Here is a 17,245-nt window from a genome sequence, read left to right as displayed (position 1 = left end):
CACATCGTCAGTAATAAGCTGGTTGACAGAAAATGTATCCGCACCTTTTACGCAATCAATTAATCCTTTAAACTGAATAGCCTGAGTTTTAAAAGATAAGTTTATTTATGTGGCTAAGAATTTAGTGACATCATCATCAGATCGATACGTCCTCGGCTACAACCTGAACCACAACTACAGATGTTAGTTAAAACAAAAGTGCAGTGAGACCAACCTGTGAAAAACTCTCCAAAGTCTTGCTCCAGCTTAACTGCCTTGTCAAAGACTTTATTGGCCTGCTCATACGTCTGCCTCTTATTCATTTCCCTGAAAACGACAGTAGTTATGGTTAGCAACCCACAGATAATTAGAGCTACTGGTGTCTCGGTATGTTTGAGGCTTTGGACTTACATTAGGGCTTCAATGGATTTTGGTTTAATAAAGATGGCAATCGGATAAAGTTGTGCTTGCTGCAGTCGTTTTATGGCATTCCCAGACACGTCCAGAATGCAGTGTTTCCCCTGTAGGCAGGTTGACAACGCTTCGTTAAATATGAGTTTCTGTCACACAGCTCCACCACATATTCATGAAGGACTGATTGGAGTTTGTATAATGCTGCAACGTTAATTACAAATGGTATGAATTAGCAGGCCACCTAACGCTCCTCTGATTGCGCCGTGTGACTCAACCCTAAATAGAAAAGGCAGATGTTGACGCTCACCCTCTCAGCCACAGTTCTGACGGACAAGATGCTCGTCCCGTAGAGGTTCTCGTTGAACTGGCCGGCCTCGATGAATTTATTATCCTGAATGTCCTTCTCCATTTGTTCTCTCGAGGCCACAAAGTGGTAGTCCTGGCCGTCCATCTCGTTTTCTCGCCTCGGACGAGTTGTATCTGCAGATGTGAATGGAACAAGTTTATTTTTGTCTCTCGCCGCTGTTGTGTTTGGCGTTCTTGTGTGGAGGTGCTGCATGTTGTCAACTCACGGGGTACGCATGAGCCAAACTTGTGGGGGAACTCGGAGATGAGGTCATCGTTTACTCTGTCCTTCAATGGGCCTAGAATGATCACAGGCCTCGTGTAGTGGACTGAGTCGGAGACAGAGAAGCCACGTGAGGATACATGGAAGTACAAACAATACATAGCTTCACTTGTGCTGCGCGCATTTATCACGGTTTGAATGTTCCACTCACTTTCCTGTCGAATGACTGGCTCGTAGGAAAGAATGGTGTCCTCCTGACCCTCTATTAAAACAAAACAAGAGCAGACATTCAACATCTCTAATAAACAAATATCATAAAGCCATCGTATCTGACTAAACTCAGAACGAAACACTGAGTTACAGATTTCATTTCACAGCTAAATGGAAGGACAGCTACAGTGCTGTTCATCTATGTGGGCAGTGTAAATCAAACCAGAAAGACCATGAGAAATGAAGGTGACTCACTCGAACTACTTTCGCTGTCACTTGTGTTGGATGTCAGGCATTCTGCAAAAGCAAGAGAGAGACACAGTCTCAGATTCAAATCCGAAAATGCTTTCACTTTCAAATAAAGTCTCTTATGGGTGAAAATTATTTTCACCTGCCTCAACAGCCTTAGGGCGGAAAAAAAACATCCCGTTCCTCAACAACTATGCCACTTAAGAAAAAAAAAAACAAATAAAAAAAAAAAACAGGAAGCAAAGAAAGCAGAAGTCTCGTTTGGTGCAGCAGCCATGCTCTTGCAATATTAGGGAAGTGGTTTTAGGTGCAAGCAATAGAAAAACAAGTGTTTCCTGTGATAGTGTCCCAAATGACCAAATTCCCATGCCAGTATTTCCTATTGCTGCATCTGTGCGCGTGGCGGCGGGTTTCATATCGGGGAAAAGACAAAGAAAACAAGCACGCTGTCCACAGTAGGAAGGCAGGAGCTGTCTGACTCGGGGGAACTGGAGGAAAAAGTGTTTCCAACCAGAGATAGAAACACCCTGCTCTGGTGACGGATGTATCGTAGCTCTGTGTGACCTCCTGTGACAAAACCATATATTGTAGAGGACCCTGTGAGACGTTCGGAATAAGTGGAGCGCTCACTCACCCTCCCTTGGGAATACACCTCTTGTATGTACTGTAAATCTGAGTAGGTGTGCGTGTGTGTTTAGTGGGAGCTCCCACATTAGTCTCTGTGTGTGTGCGTGTGCGTCGCTCTAGATGTGTGTGGTTTTTACATTCCCAGCTGGGCCTGCAGTGACAAAGCATTTTCTCTGAGCTCAGGGGGACAGCTGCTTGACACAGTACAACCACACACTTACTCAAACTCTTTGATCCATAAAAGTCATCGCTTAACCCTGGGAAGTCCTAGGTGTCCCGACAGGTGAGAGCAGAAACCAAGAGAAGAAAGCAGACAGGAAGAAGAAGAGGTTAGTGAGAGTTGGGACAGAGAGGGAGAGGAGTGCTGTGCTGACACTCATTAAGCCAGAGCTCCACAGCCTTTTCAATTACACAATCCCAATCCCAATCCCATTAAACGGGATTTTGACCTGTTAAGTGTTAAAGCTTCTGTCCAGTTAATGAGATTCTTGTTGTTGTTGTGGGTCAGTGACTGACTGGAGAATTGATCAGGACTCATAGTGCTGGCTGCGGTATTAGAAGGCCCGTGTGTTAATGCAGCCAAGAACTTGCAAACACACACACAGACACACAGCAGGACACTCCTCTGGAGCCCATAGACAGATGCACAGACACACCAGAGAGAAGCCCACATCTCCAGCCCGACGATGCCGGCTTCTCTCTGGGACGGTGAGAAAGGGATGAGAGTGGTGCCATCACACAAACCATCCCTGGAGGTGAGCGGAAAGATGAAAGCTGAGAGACAGAACTGAAGCATGAAGGGGAAAAGACGGAGAAAAAAAAAACAAAAAAAAAAAAAAAAACAACAACACCCCCTCCCCACCCTCGATCACACAGCTGGTACTCACGTTCAGACTCCACCAACTCCTGCACAATATTCTCCTTGCTCTTGTAAAACGGGAACTTGCGCGATAGGTTGAAGCTTTTTTTGCGCTTTACTTTGACTGGCTGCTTGTCGATGTGCGAGTGAGAAAAAGGGGGAGGGGGCAATGAGAGGGTGGGAGCAAAAAAAAAAAAAAAAAACAACAGAATGGGTTTCAATGAAATCACTCGACAACCATGCAAAAAAACAAATGATATGTAAACGCACAGTTCATGTCAAATAATGAAAACGAGAAGCAGGTAATGGGTGGAAATGAATGGCACATCCATGTGAAGGAAACAGCGTCTCATGACCAAATTAAACATGTTTACTGTATCTCTTCATAAATAAATTATGCTGACACAACATTACAACTGATTCAAACGTCTGCAACCTAGATGTGACAATTTGTAAGTGCACATTTGTAAATATCACTGGGAGTGAGCTCTGTGGAGGTTACAGAGACCTCTCATCTCCACAGAGCTTCTGTGTAATCTATACAGTAATATGAGTGCTTTTTGCTTGCTTCAGTGAGCAGGTGCTGGTCCCTTTCCCACACTCAGGGGGAAGTAGGCCATCTCCCTGGGAGCCCAGCAGCAGCTCTGAAGACAGCCGCTCTGGCACCGGGGCAGGGAGCAGCTGGCCCTCTACACTTACCCTGTTAGACTCAATCATGCCTGTCCTGGCGTGGAACTTGACTGTTTTTAACCTGGCCCGCTCCTTCTTCTCCACTCTGGGGGAGAAAAGAGGGAAAAGAGTCGTTACGTTGGCCTCGTCTGGCGTTGGCGCGCCGCTCCGGAGGAAGAGGGACGCTACCTTTTCTTGCTTGGAATGACCCCGATCTGCTCGCTCTCTCCGTGAGGCGTGACGAGCCTCGCCTGCCACCACTCGTCATCAGAGGCGTTTATGACGTGAAGGATATCCCCGTAAGAGAAGCTCAGGCCTTGGCTGGGCAGGCAGCTGTCCCTCGTTCGGTCGTAGTCAAACAAAGCTCTGTGAACACAAAAGCTTTTGTTACGCTCATCTCCTCTCATCCTGAATGTCTGTGTAGGGATTCCACACACACCAGGATCCAATCACCAAGTGTCCAAACTCGGCACAAAATGGCAGATATGAAACTCCAGTGGTTCATAATTGGGCTTTTTAATGGTGTCTGTTCACTACACACTGCTTGTATATATTGAAGCTTATATATAGTCCAGTCAAACGTTTGGAAACACTTTCTCATTGAATTGAATGAGAGATTGTGTCCAAACCTTTGACTGGTAGTGCGTGTGTGCATATACATAGACACACATAAGGTGCATTCGTAACTTTCCACGTGGCATTTGTAGCTGCTATTGTTTCCACAACTCAGATAGTGTTTATTGTGTGTATGCGTGTGTCGGGATCTTGTCAGACAGGTAAACCCACAGCCATTTCTAAGGGTATGAATTCCTGCTTTGCAGGTTGAAACGTTCCATGACCTACAAGCCATGTAGCAGTGGATCGACAGGCTGCGGCCAGCATGTTTTCCTTTTATGTTTTCCGATTTCACACAACCGAAACTGGAGCTTGCCTTACATAAACAGCAATGGTGAAACTGTCGTGGTGCAACACAGCTCATCGGTGTCTGTTCTCAGCTGGGAAACAAGTGCTCTTTCAAATCGTCCTGACGAGAGATAATCAAATACCAGGCCTTAACCGAGTTATAGCACCTTGACGTGTTAGTGGGACTGAAGAGAATGTGAGCACACGTGACGCTTTTCTTTTCTTTTTTTTTCCTCCTCCTCCAAAGTGCACCTTAGAAGCCGAACGCCTCCGCATTCCTGAAGCAGGGCTGGGAGGACATGGCGGCTCCCGCATCAGCCGGTAAACTAGACTGCTTTTCCTACATAGCTGTGAGCTTAGTCACCCGCGCAGGAGCAGGCTCGGCTCTGCATGCCTCGTAGGACTCAGTCTATAAGGGAGTCATGAGTGCAACCGGTTAACACTCCGACTATAGCAGGCCTCCAGTGTGATAACACCTCTGTACTTTTGCTACATCCGAGCGAGGTCCATTGCTATTGAACTTAGGCTAAATCAATCTAGTAATGCAGCTATTAAGCTTAGGCTAAGTGAAGCACATTAGTGCCTTAGCAGAAATATGGGGAAGCACTCAGCCTATGGCGTTACATCACACTGTCCTCTCACCTTGACCCCTGTGAGTTTTGTGCAACTCGCTCTCTGTGTGTGTGTGTGTGTGTGTGTGTGTGTGTGTGTGTGTGTGTGTGTGTGTGTGTGTGTGTGTGTGGACAGGAGGATGCCGCCCGTTTTAATTCCTAAATGAGCCTCCATCCAGTTTGGCAACTGGCCCAAAGTGTCATAACACAGGTCGCTTCGACAAGCTCCACTGTCAATCTACATTAAAGAGTCAATGTCATATGTGGCGTCAAAACAACAACCGGGTTGTCCGTGCGTCCGCTTTTAGACAAAGATGAATAGTATCGATCCTGTCAGGGCCCTGAATTAAATGTTTCCCTACGAAAAGCTCTGTGCGAGATACCACCTTTAGTCCTGTGATGTATGTCGCACATGACGTGCTGCTGCACTCCGACAAAGTGACGGATTCTGACAACACATGGGTTGAGGCTTTATTCTCCCCCACAGACAGGTTGAGGTTTATTATGTAAGAGTGGTTATTCTGACTGCATGCCTGTAATTTGATGTAGCGAGCGTGTGGCTGTGTCCCAGCTTTACCTGACGTAGAGGGAGCGTTTCTCACTGGTGCGCAGGGAGCCTGATCCTGAGCTCATGCTGCTGTTCATCATCTGCTCCCTCAGGTCGTGGATCTTAGACTCAAAGCGACTGTACTCTGCGTGTGAAGAAACAAACAACACAAACTGTGTCAACAGCATCTCAAAAAATACAGCCCCTCGAGCGTACGCTTCACTTTTGGGTTTGAAGGTTGCTAAACCCAAGGTTAAGGTGGTATTGCGCATCTTCGGCGTTGAACGCCGCTCTCTCGTTTCAGCAGAATATTATCGGAGCTCTGCGCCTCAGTTGGCGCAGCAGCGAGCTACAGCGAACGCAGGAAAAGGTTCGGCCAATCCTTGGGCTGATTAATGACCCCGGGAACAGATGGTTTATCACAGATCTGCCTTACACATCCAGTAATGTCTCATGTCAGGTAATTCATTACACAGATTAATTAAGTTCAACGCGGGCTCTTTAGTGTGGTTAAAAAAAGGGAAGGCCTCCAACAATTTCAAATGCATGACCATTTGTCATAGGTGTGTAAATCCAGTTGCTGCTCGGGAGCAGGGGAATGATGTATGAATCCACCTGGACCTCCTCATTAAGAATGCTCTCATTAGCCCGCTGTGCACAGCGTGCTCTGTGCCCGGGCTGCTGGAACGAGCAAGGCCACCGCGCCACATAGCACACGGCTAGATAAACAGAGCGGCAGAGGCAGCTAGAAAAACTAGAAGGATGAGCTCGGCCACAACAAGGCAGCTCTGTGAGCAACCATCTAATTTCCTTTTCGTGTTATTCTCAACCCTGCAGATGACAGGAAGGAAATCAGGCTACAAGCGTTAATGTTTTAAGGTGCGTGAAACTTTGCTTTATAAGACAGAACTATGGGATAATGGGATGAAGCACACTTCTGCAGTAATAACAAAACACCTCTACATTTTCATCATAATTAGTCCTTAAAAGCGCCAGTGCGAGAGAATATTATCCAGATTCCATGTCTCTGCCGTGCCTGTAGGGGTGGACTCCTACCTTTCTGCTTAATCATCCATAGCTGGCAACACTTCCTGTGATGTGAACAACAAGAGATCAAAGTCCATATTCGGTCGAACAAGCCTTGCAGCTTCCTTGAAAAACAAACACCTATGCCTACAAAGATAATATCCCTAAAGTTTGCCCAAGCTCCAGGAAAATTCCGGTCAGGTGCAAAAACAAGCTTCGGGGTCACTGAACTATAACCCCCCCACTGAAAGCTACAGGGGATTCGAAGCAAATACTGATGCGGGCCGGTCCCCGTGACGGCTCCCCACCCTGTTCTCGGCTCAAAGGGTTAACAACACAACAGAGTCACGCTGCAAGGTGAGGTAACCAGACACCGCCTCAATGCTTGTAACCAAGAGCAACCTTCTAGCACTCCTAGAACGGGGACAGCAGATGCGGAAACAGCCATTCAGACTAGTCCACTTGGCTTTCAGGCACAGGAGAGACGAGAGAAAGGAGCACAAGCTCGGGAGAGGAGGGGCTGAGGGACAAGACAAAAGAGTCGCTAAATAGAGAGAGCAGTCTTAATGGCCTGCTTCACAAAACCACAAACCTGAAGGGCCGCCTGAGCTGTGCCAGGGAGACGGGACCGGCGCTATCGGGAGCACAGGTGGTAGAGCTAAATGTTTTTGCTTGTTCACATTCCTAACGTCTAAATGATTAATCTAAATACTGTAGACGTCCAGGAGCTTCAGAGAGAGCGCTGGACTATAATCAGCTTTACGCCCCTGTGAGATGTTGGGGAGGGAATCATAACGCAACCATAAACTGCTGCCTCGCCTTGTTGATAATAATGATATCAGAATGCAGACAGTTCTGCAACACAATCCACATAGAGCACCGCACAATATGTGTGCGTAAGTGAAGAGGAAATCTCCTCATAGTCAGTCAGTCGGACAAAACGCAAGCACTAACTTCACTTTTAAGGAAGTGGTTTCCAGTCATCTGTGGCAGCTGATTTGAAATTTAAAAAAAAAGGTAAAAGGACACACCTGTCATACAGAAAGGGAAATATAAACTCGCAGCACCTAAACAAAACACACTGCCATAGCAACAAATGAGAATCACAAACCATTGCATTACTGTGTCACAAGATGACAAGTTATAATAAAACATAAGCTCCGTGTTGATCGTTTGTCCCTCCTTAACTGAAGAGTGGATGAAACACACAAATCCTTCAGCAGCGTTGTGTGTGTAGAAATCTGACAAAACCCAATACAAATGAGCTCAAATCCAAGTCAACTATAACGGCAGCACCACAAACATCGATGCAAATTCAAGAATCTTATTTAACTGAGTGCTGGCCATGTTAATGATCAGTAACTGACTGATGTTTAAATATCCCCGGGGCTTAAAGCTCTGACCACCCAACACAGTCTCTTCAGTTCTCATTATAACTTCACTGAGATTTTAAAGCAGACAGTCTGTTTTTGCTAAATAAGAATTATTATTATAGTTTTTTTTAAGATGTCATCAATCAAAATAGTCTCACCTCCATGTTCCATAATTTAACTAATGGTCAAATAAAACTGGAGAGACAGACTCCATTATATTGAATGAAAGAAATCAGCTCAGACTTCCAACAATAAGAGGTAAGGTGTCCCAATTATCTCACATCATTTAATATCTAACTAGTTAGGAACAAGTCATGTGTCCAGCTTCATTAGACACATTCTTCACTGGTCAGGCTCTCAACAGGGATCAATCCCACATAAATTATTCACTAACGTCCCTAATTCCAGTCACACCTTTGGAGTGCTGGGAAAGTGGGAGTTTTGAAAGCTAAATCCTGGTTCCTTAAGGCAACGAATACTCCAGAGCCTGCACATATTTTTAGGAGTGACCCACAGGAAAAAAAAAAAAAAGAAAAGAAAAAAGACAGCTAATAGAAACTGGGACTATTCTGTATCACTCACTCCCACTGCGTGTCCTCATTAGTTGTACAGCTTTTTTATTTTGGGGAACGGTCGCCTCTCTTTTGATCCAGTTATGCAACGCAGCAGGCACGTACTTGTAATGCGAGCGCCTGTTATGTTGTTATGGGTAGCCGAGTCGGAAACTGCGCGCACCTGGTCCGTCCCCGCTAATAATGTAATGCAAAATGTAAATGAGGATAAGATATATCTATAAACCCTGCAATGCACACTGTTGGGTATTTAATGAGTGTGCATGGAGTTCCTCTCCGCGGTCCTCCTCCCATTTCCTACATGCAAAGATTCGAGTGTAATTACACTCCATGATAGTGGGGCAGGGCAGCATGTGGAAACACACCCCTCACTTCCATTGCTGAATGCGAGTCGGGATGTTCCCGTGAGCCGCTGAAAGTCTGGGGAGGCTCTCGTGCAGCGTGGGTGCTCTAAAGTGACTTCTCGTAGTTTAGTGCTGGCCCTCAATCAGAGATCTATGGATGCCCGGTCCCGGGCCCCTGAGGATACTCTGCCAGCAGTTTGGCTGGCACTCAACCTACACTTCCCTCTTCTGACTGACAGTCCTTGTACAGCACGCTGGGGGTTCCTCCTGCTCCGAACTCAAACGAACAACATGTCGCACACCGCTTTAGGATGCCAGCAGAACCGCTGCCGACAGATCTTAGGTCACCAGAGGGGATGCAGGAAGTCAATCATTTGGCAGCGCTCGACTCGTTCGTTTAGAGCAGTTAAGAACTGTACACAAACAGATAAGTGCACTCCACTGAGTTACAAAGGGCGCATAGAGCTGAAAGCATGATTCGGTATGGGAAACAAAGGTTCCCTTCAACTAACCACATCATTATTCGAGATGCTGCCTGAATGATCTGGTATGCGAGACAACGTGAACTCTCATGGCCGAGTACAAACATTTATGATGTGAATTTTGGCGCAAGAGGAAGCCCTGCTCTGTCCCATTGTCTGTCCTGATCTCAGCCTGGGTCTTCCTTTGGTTCAGCCACATCCTCACCTAACAGATCCTGTTCGAGCTCAGTTTCAATGACCTTGGGAGAGCTGTTGGACATGCGAGGCTCGGGTTTTATTCAATGAGAAAGGAAAACCGGAGCGGGAGCATGCTACAACTTATGCTCCTTCACATTCCTGTCATAGCCTAACCTGAGAGCTGAGCCTACATATAAAGCTCTTCATATCCTTCCTGTTGCTGTTATAGCATTAGTCTAGCGTGCTCAAGCACACACACACACACACACACACACACACACACACACACACACACACACACAGACCTTCTGAAACCCTGAAACTGCCAAGGCAGCTGTAATGTCCAACCAAGCTACTGCTTACCATTACAAGGAAAAGGGCGGTGCCATTTTGTTAAATAAACCATTAAATACGTGAAAAGCTGAGCCACATGTGAGTTCTGCCTCAGTCAGCATGAAAAGTGGACGTGTGGTCAGAGGGTTGTAAGCGTAAAGTCTGGTGAAGCAGTAACGTGAAAACATACAGTGAACACAAATAGGTGAGTTCACAGGTGAGGTCACCGTCCAAACCAGCATTACGCTGACAGACACCTGTTTGACCACACCTGCGTGCCCCCACCTAAAGGTTTGGGTTACATAAGAACAGTAAAACGACTGCGGAATGAATTGCACTGAATGAAACTGGTTCACGTGACCGCGAGTTAAATGTTAGTACGTTAGTTTAAAACGAAACAAAAAAAAACAAATACACCAGTTTTCAGGTAAAATACATGATGGTAAACTTAAACTAGCTACATTAAGGCTGAGGTTATCACAAATCCTCCACTAACTTCTCATTTATTTTAAAATTAAAAGAGCGCGTTCGCCTCTTTGAGGCGGTTAATTAAAAGCTTTTTTAGTGGCTCAGACGCGACCAACTTAATTTTTCATGCTATACTGCTGGCGTTAAGCTACAGGTTACTCCTAACGAGAGCAGCCAACCACCTCGGTAAATTAGCAATGAATATCAACATGTAACTCCAGCGGTTCGCTCCCGTTTCGGCGTGTCAATATTTTCAGACACGTCCCCTCCTCGCCTCACCTCAGTTGAGCGAAACTGTGGCTTTTTATTTCGCTGTGGCAGCCGGTAGTTTCTTCATCCAGCCATTAGGGAGTTCATGCGGCTTCTGCTCTGCTGCTGCTGCTGCTGTTGTACCCGAGCCCATCCCCCATCCCTCACAGGCTGCTAGACAACATAAAAGTTTGTCGCTTCTCCACCTCTTCACTCCAAGCTCTCTTGCGGTTCCTCTCTGGGGTAATAACAGGAGTTTAGAGCTCGCTCTTCCCCCCTCAGTCTCCTCTTTCCATCGCTGTCCGGCTCGGCGTCCACGAAGAGCGGCTTGCTATCAGGAGCTCGGTGTTTGAACAGGGAAGGACAACAGCGGGTCGTTTGCCCGCCTCACAGTTGGCTCGGCGCTGCAGCCAGAGCCGCCCCGGAACATGAATACTTCTTAAAGCCTGCCTATCCGGAGCCTCCGCCACCCCAGGTGGACTGATATATAAGGCTGCATTCAAGCACTCTCACCAAGCTGAGGAAATTATGAGCGATAAATGATTGATGTCGCCTTGAATGAACCTTGAAAACTCGGCTTCCTACATTTCCCATAATGCAGCCGGCCTGTACATTCCATTTACCTCTGAAGGTTGGAGTTGACGTCACAATAGTTGATCATCTTCCAGTATGACAAGTTTAGTCAAATAGTTCTGTGTTTACTATCTTCACAAAGGCATCCCCAGACACCACTTGTGGTATTCACAATCAAGTAAGTTACTGGAAATGTTTTATAAGCGGTTGTAGGATGTTTGCTGACGCTTTCAAAAATTACAGATGCGGATGATAAAATACGGACAGTACTTTGTGTATGACTCATCTGAATGAGACACCTGTGCAAAATATACACTATACTACTGCAGCCTACAGCTACTGTTGATACATGGAACAGCCATCTTGGATTATAAGCTTGAGGTTTGGTTGTTCGAATGCAACCTGTGAATCAGTGGTAAGGACGTGTGAAGATGTTGTGAAAAGACTGCTCCCGGCAACTGCTGACGTCTGTTAAGTAACTGTTAAGCAAACTAACTCAATGTAGGCCATGAAAATACTCATGCATAAAACTATAATGAAACCCCGACTAAATTGATTTAACTTCTCGTCACAACTTGGGAACGCAGACCTTATTAAAAAAAAATCCAGTTACAAGGTCGTAAGTACCACAACAAAGGCCCATTAATATTTATAGCTACAATCTTTTAATACAAGTTGGAAAACCAAGACACAAAGCAGTGGACTGTGCTCACTAGCTCATGTTAGCCATTGTTAGCTATGCCGGTTACGAGAAACAATCACTGTAGGACACATGTCCACATGGAGAAACCATCATGGACTTTGAGACTGTAGTTGGAAACATTTGTCCAACTTTACAAATCAAATGCTGTTTTCAGATGAGGTGTTCATCATGTTTGTGAAAAAAGTCCATATAAGCGGCACCATGCTGTCATCTTCATGATGCCTCTTATTAGCTTGCTGACTGTTAGCCTCAGTGACCTCCAAACGCCATCAGTTGTGTAGCTGTGGCGCACCTAAACTTCCGGTGTTGTAACCACAAGCTCACAAGTTCCATTTGAAGCTAGCACAAGAAACAATACAGAGGGGCTGCCCACTAGCCAGGGTAGCTGTATTTAGCAAAACCAATTTTGGGAAATATTCACATACAAGCTCAGTAGCAATGTGTCAACAGATAAAATGTAAAATGTGAGACCACTGTGTACATCTGACTTAATGATACACACAAAGTGCCTGTTAAACAGCATATTACTTCTTACATGTTTGCTCACATTTCAGACAGAGGTGGATGATCAGTGGATGGTAATTTAGATGTTTTCTTTGTAGCTCAGACATTTGAATGCACAGAGAGATCCATTCTTGCTGGTAAATGCTTATGTTTTAAGAGAATAGTTAAATGAGTTGGATAAGAGTTCAAAGATGGATTTACTACTCATGTCTTCATATGAAATATGAAGCTACACTGTCCAACCAGGTGACTTATCTGAAAGACTTGAAACTGAAGGAAACAGGGTAGCCTGGATAACTAACAAACGTCTCAAATGTCTATCTTTTTTTGTTTAATCATGCAAAAACTTCAGTCTTCAAACCAACATGTTGTGGCACAGCATCATGTTTTTGCCAGACTCCTTGTAAAGTGGGTGTTATTTCTTCTTTTTTCACAGATTTCACAACCAAGATATGATGTGTTAATTAGTGAGCTTTACCTCTGTGCTTTGTGCTAAACTAAGCTAAGCTAACTGGCTACTAGCCGAACCTTCATATTTACTATACAGACATAAGCTGTGTGGTAAATATGAATCAAACGAATAAGTCATCCAACTCTGTGAAGGTCATCATATGCTGTAGCTGAAGGCAATAAAGCAAATGCTGTCCCAAAATATCAAACCGTTCCTTTAAACCTGATGCCAGCAACATCATGGTTCCGTGATACATTTATAATCTCCAAGCTCAAGTCAGTAAAGCAAATCACAAGAACAATCTCTATTCACCAGGTTAATATAGCTCATGAATCTCTTTGTAAATGAAACAGTTGGTTAAATTACAATAACTTTCCTATATGGTCCATTTAAGATGAATTCAGGAGCCATTTATGATACAATGCATTATGTAAGACAGTAAAGCCTCACCTTCAGGCCTGTACTGAGCAATTATGGTGACAGTCTGTCCGGCTCTCTTCAGTGCTGCAGCCGCCTGCTCATGTGTGGCGTTCCTTAGGTTCACTCCATTCACCTACAAAAATAAAAGGTTTTTTGATTGAGATTGAGAGGCATTTAACAAGAAGAAAAAACTGATTATATTCCAAAGGTGAGTCACTTTTGTAAAACTAGTGTAGCATCACAAGCTAGTCTCATTTCAATCATTTGACCCTGAATTTTGTGATGGATAAAATGTCTCTTTTGCTGTCTTTGTTAACACATGTGATTCAGTACAGACATACATTCACCCTTTGATCTGTTTGCAAATGTATTGTCTACAAACAGCGTTCAAGTCTATTTTAGATAAAGTTTCAGGCAGAGCACCGCTAAGCTCCCTCAGAGTCATTACAGATTTAGTGTCTTTTTCAAGGACGTTTCAGCAGATGTTGGCTGGCTTTCTAAACACCAGGCCATCCTAATTTTATAATTATTTTGACAGCAGGAGTTGGCTGAAAATCACTCTGCCTCATACTCCTCGCAGACTTGTCGATGTGGACAAACCGGAAGCTCGAAGTTGAAATACTGACTGAGAGAATCCGGTCGCCCCGCCTCAGCTCGCCGCTCAGGTCTGCCGGCCCTCCAGCCAGGATGAAGGAGACGAAGATCCCTTCTCCGTCCTCCCCGCCAACGATGTTGAAGCCCAGACCTGTGGAGCCCTTGTGCAGCAACACCTTCCTCGGCTCCCTGCCAAACAGAGTGACAGCATCAGGGTGAAGGGCAGGACACACAACACACGAGAGAGAGAGAGAGTACGAGGAAGAGATGTGACCAAAACTGCTGTAGGAACAGCTAAAACAAGAAGGGACAGAGTTTTAGGATTTTTGGCAAAGTGTTAATGTGAAGTACATCCAGATAAGGCAGCTACAAGCAGAAGATCTGCGTTTATATTTGAAAATGAGTGCTTTACATAGAAAAAGGTTTATGTACAGGATCCATTCAGTGGTAACAAACAATGATTAACCATGTAGTAATCCTGCCGTAATCATAATGATACAGATAATAACTGATAAGCACTTATGCAACACTGTTCACTTCATTACAATAACACAAGCAGCAGCAGGACTGGGTTCAAAAGCCTATACTCTATTGTTTATAGCACTTCCTGCTTATACGTGGAGATCGCATGGACATGTACACACGTGTAAATCCTTAAACACCCACTCACATTAATGCACAATGAGCCACCTCTTGCTCGACAGACCTGCCGAAGCTCGGCTTTAGCTTTAGCTGCTATGACTCATCCTCCAGCAGGCAATTCAGACTGCCTCAGTTTTAACATGCTACAGAGGCCAAACCGCCGCTACAGTCCACCAAAAGCCCTCTGAGAACACACTTCACACAAACACACACACTCTAGGAAGCCCAAACAGTTGACTCACACCCACGCACAGAGACTTGATATACAGATGAACACATAGGCACAAACGCAGGCGCGCGCACACACGGACACACACAGTTTCCTCTCTCATCAGAAATCCCTGCATGGTTCCCATTAGTGGTCTTCTCTAGCAGTGCTTAGCCTGCGGTCTACAGGAACAATTCCTACACAATCCCTAATGACTGCGCGCAAACTTGCTGTTAAGGCCATTTTCCCATCGATGGTCGCCGAGGCGGCATTCCACACTCTCAGGATCATACCCATGAAAGTCTGGAAAAAGCTCTGACTACTCCACTGAAGGAGCGGAAGAGTATGGGAATAGTAAAACTGCGCCTACTGCATTGCTCATGTCAAATGAACTGGATTTAGAAGATACGGAGAGACTGACAAGATACAGACCGATAGCCACGTAGGGACTCTTGGTCTGTGTGATTCCTTTTACAGTACGTTGTTTTTCTACAGGGGGGGATTAAAGGACAGATTAAGTACACCTGCACAGAGAAACCTTAAGACAGTTGTCCCCTTAGATTCTTTCTTTCCTTCATAGCCTTACAAATTTTTAGTACATGACACAAAAAACGGCAAGTTGTAAAATATATGCTAAAACAACTGACTCCGTTTCAAGCAAGTTCATCTTAAAATATCCTCGCTTTCCGTCCCGAGCTTCTCATCGCAGCTTGACAAGGCACACAGATCTCCATGGTTACCTTAAGATCCGGATCCGGTACTTGCTTCTGAAAGAGCATTTCCTAACTGCGCGATCAGGCGCGCTCCTCACCATCGGCATGGAAGATGAGACATTGACTGTGAACATGTTGACTATGGCACATCGCTCAGCTCAGCTCAGCATTACCCCTCAACCCCGCTTCCTATCTGGCCATCCACGGAGAGGGGGGCCACAGTTTTAGAAACTTGTGTGTTCCCTATCTTATCCTCGTGTGCTGTGACGGAAAACAGCTTCTCTTCGGGCTTTGACAATCGTTACTATCACCCGCAAGGCAAGACACTTAACCCTTAACGCTCCCACACAAATAAGTGTAAGCAGAGAGGAGCTCACTCGCATTCGAAATAATCGGGGTTCGGACGTGTTCGACTTGAGGCTATCCGAGGTTTATTCCCATTCACACCGTACCCGTTCCCTCATTTCTGCTGAAAAGCTACAGCGGGTTCAGCCCCCTCGTAGTTGTAGCACACCAGCATTCCTATCTGTCAGAGTGGCCCTCTGGAGACTAAGCAGATAGATTCCTTGCTAATTTGTCGGCGTGTAAACAAACGGAGGAGCTCATGCACGCACTTTCGTGACTTGCCGGACAGCGAGACAGATATAGAGAAAAATAATGTCCAGGTCCCTGCGGAATATTCTGACATTTAAGGTCCCCGTCTATCTTTAGGGGTGGTGATACTTTCCGAAACAGGAGGATGTTGTTGCCTCTTTGTTGTGCGTCTCTTTTGTTCATAGAAAAGTCGGAAAAGTCCGGGGCATTTTCAGGGAAAATGGGAGTGAATTCCTCTTAAATGCAGGGACCGCGTCCTCCCTCTCCATCACAAGACCTGCTTCCCCTCCTCCCCACCCCTCAGCCTTTTCATCCACGCCAAGAATGTAAACAGTTTTAGGCCGGTAGAAACCCTCTCTCTCTCTCTGCGCAGCCATTTTTCTAATTCAGAACCCACCTCCCCTCCCACGACTACATTTTCCCTCCGTGCTTTAGCGCTTTGGTTGCGGCGGTCGCAGCCTAATCCTGAAGCTGCGAATGGATATCTGGGCTGTGGGGTTCAGCAGGTCACGCTGCCCTGGACTCAGCCCAGTAATTGGCTCTGCTTGGCTGATTAATGGCGGACGCCGCAGATGGACGCCATTTTCCACAGACAGACACTACCTCTCGCAGCACTTTATCTCTCCCTCCCCTGAAAAGATTACATCAGTATAGAGGCGTGCACTGTCTTCTGTCTTCCTTCCACTGCCTAAATTTTACCCATAGATTTTCTGTGGCTGCCTCTTTTTTTTTTTTTTTTTTTTTTTATGGCCGTTCTCTTTCCCTCTAATTTGACAGGGAAATATTTATTCACTGCTAAGGTGATAGACACTTTATACTTCATGCCTCTCACTGTGACTAAGAATAAGATCGGAGTGATAAATGATTAACGCCTCAGACGTGTTCTCAGCTGAATCTGTTGCGATCACTTTTATTTTAAACTCCCCCCTTTGTGCTTTCGCCGCTTTTAAAAGTGCCAACCAAAGGTCAAGTCGCTATTGATGACTGGATTCTTGCAATGACCAGCCAAAGGTTTTCTGTTTGTGCGTGATTGTGTGAGGCACAAAAAGTTACTGATTAGCTCACCTGCTGCTGCAGTGCTCGACCCTGCCGTATTTACCCAGGCTGTGCCTAAAACAAAGCAACCAAACTAAAAGTATCACGTAGTGGTTTTTTATGAAAGAAAACGAAAGTGCTGGTTCTT

The 17,245-nt window shown here is 45.5% G+C and overlaps 1 protein-coding gene across 11 annotated transcripts in view; it reads right to left on the bottom strand.

The window, feature by feature from the left end:
* dlg3 (discs, large homolog 3 (Drosophila)) overlaps positions 1 to 17,245 on the bottom strand; it is a 75,145-nt gene that overhangs the window by 3,466 nt on the left and 54,434 nt on the right. For 7 of the 11 annotated variants that reach the window (XM_047585700.1, XM_047585702.1, XM_047585698.1 and 4 more), the window contains 12 exons: positions 13,938 to 14,094; positions 13,342 to 13,444; positions 5,667 to 5,781; positions 3,765 to 3,941; positions 3,606 to 3,681; positions 2,935 to 3,034; positions 1,427 to 1,468; positions 1,173 to 1,223; positions 966 to 1,067; positions 701 to 873; positions 391 to 500; positions 215 to 306 (listed from right to left, as the gene is read on the bottom strand). In XM_047585700.1, the coding sequence (XP_047441656.1) occupies positions 215 to 306; positions 391 to 500; positions 701 to 873; positions 966 to 1,067; positions 1,173 to 1,223; positions 1,427 to 1,468; positions 2,935 to 3,034; positions 3,606 to 3,681; positions 3,765 to 3,941; positions 5,667 to 5,781; positions 13,342 to 13,444; positions 13,938 to 14,094 (1,298 nt within the window). Of the gene's footprint in view, positions 1 to 214; positions 307 to 390; positions 501 to 700; positions 874 to 965; positions 1,068 to 1,172; positions 1,224 to 1,426; positions 1,469 to 2,268; positions 2,315 to 2,934; positions 3,035 to 3,605; positions 3,682 to 3,764; positions 3,942 to 5,666; positions 5,782 to 13,341; positions 13,445 to 13,937; positions 14,095 to 17,245 lie in introns of all 11 variants that reach the window. The other 4 variants (XM_047585704.1, XM_047585706.1, XM_047585707.1 and 1 more) reach the window with 1 other exon arrangement.

Source organism: Mugil cephalus, chromosome 5 (assembly GCF_022458985.1).
Source record: "Mugil cephalus isolate CIBA_MC_2020 chromosome 5, CIBA_Mcephalus_1.1, whole genome shotgun sequence".
NCBI lineage: Eukaryota > Metazoa > Chordata > Actinopteri > Mugiliformes > Mugilidae > Mugil > Mugil cephalus.
Note: the sequence above shows the minus strand (reverse complement) of the source record. Positions and strands in the feature narration are given on the sequence as shown.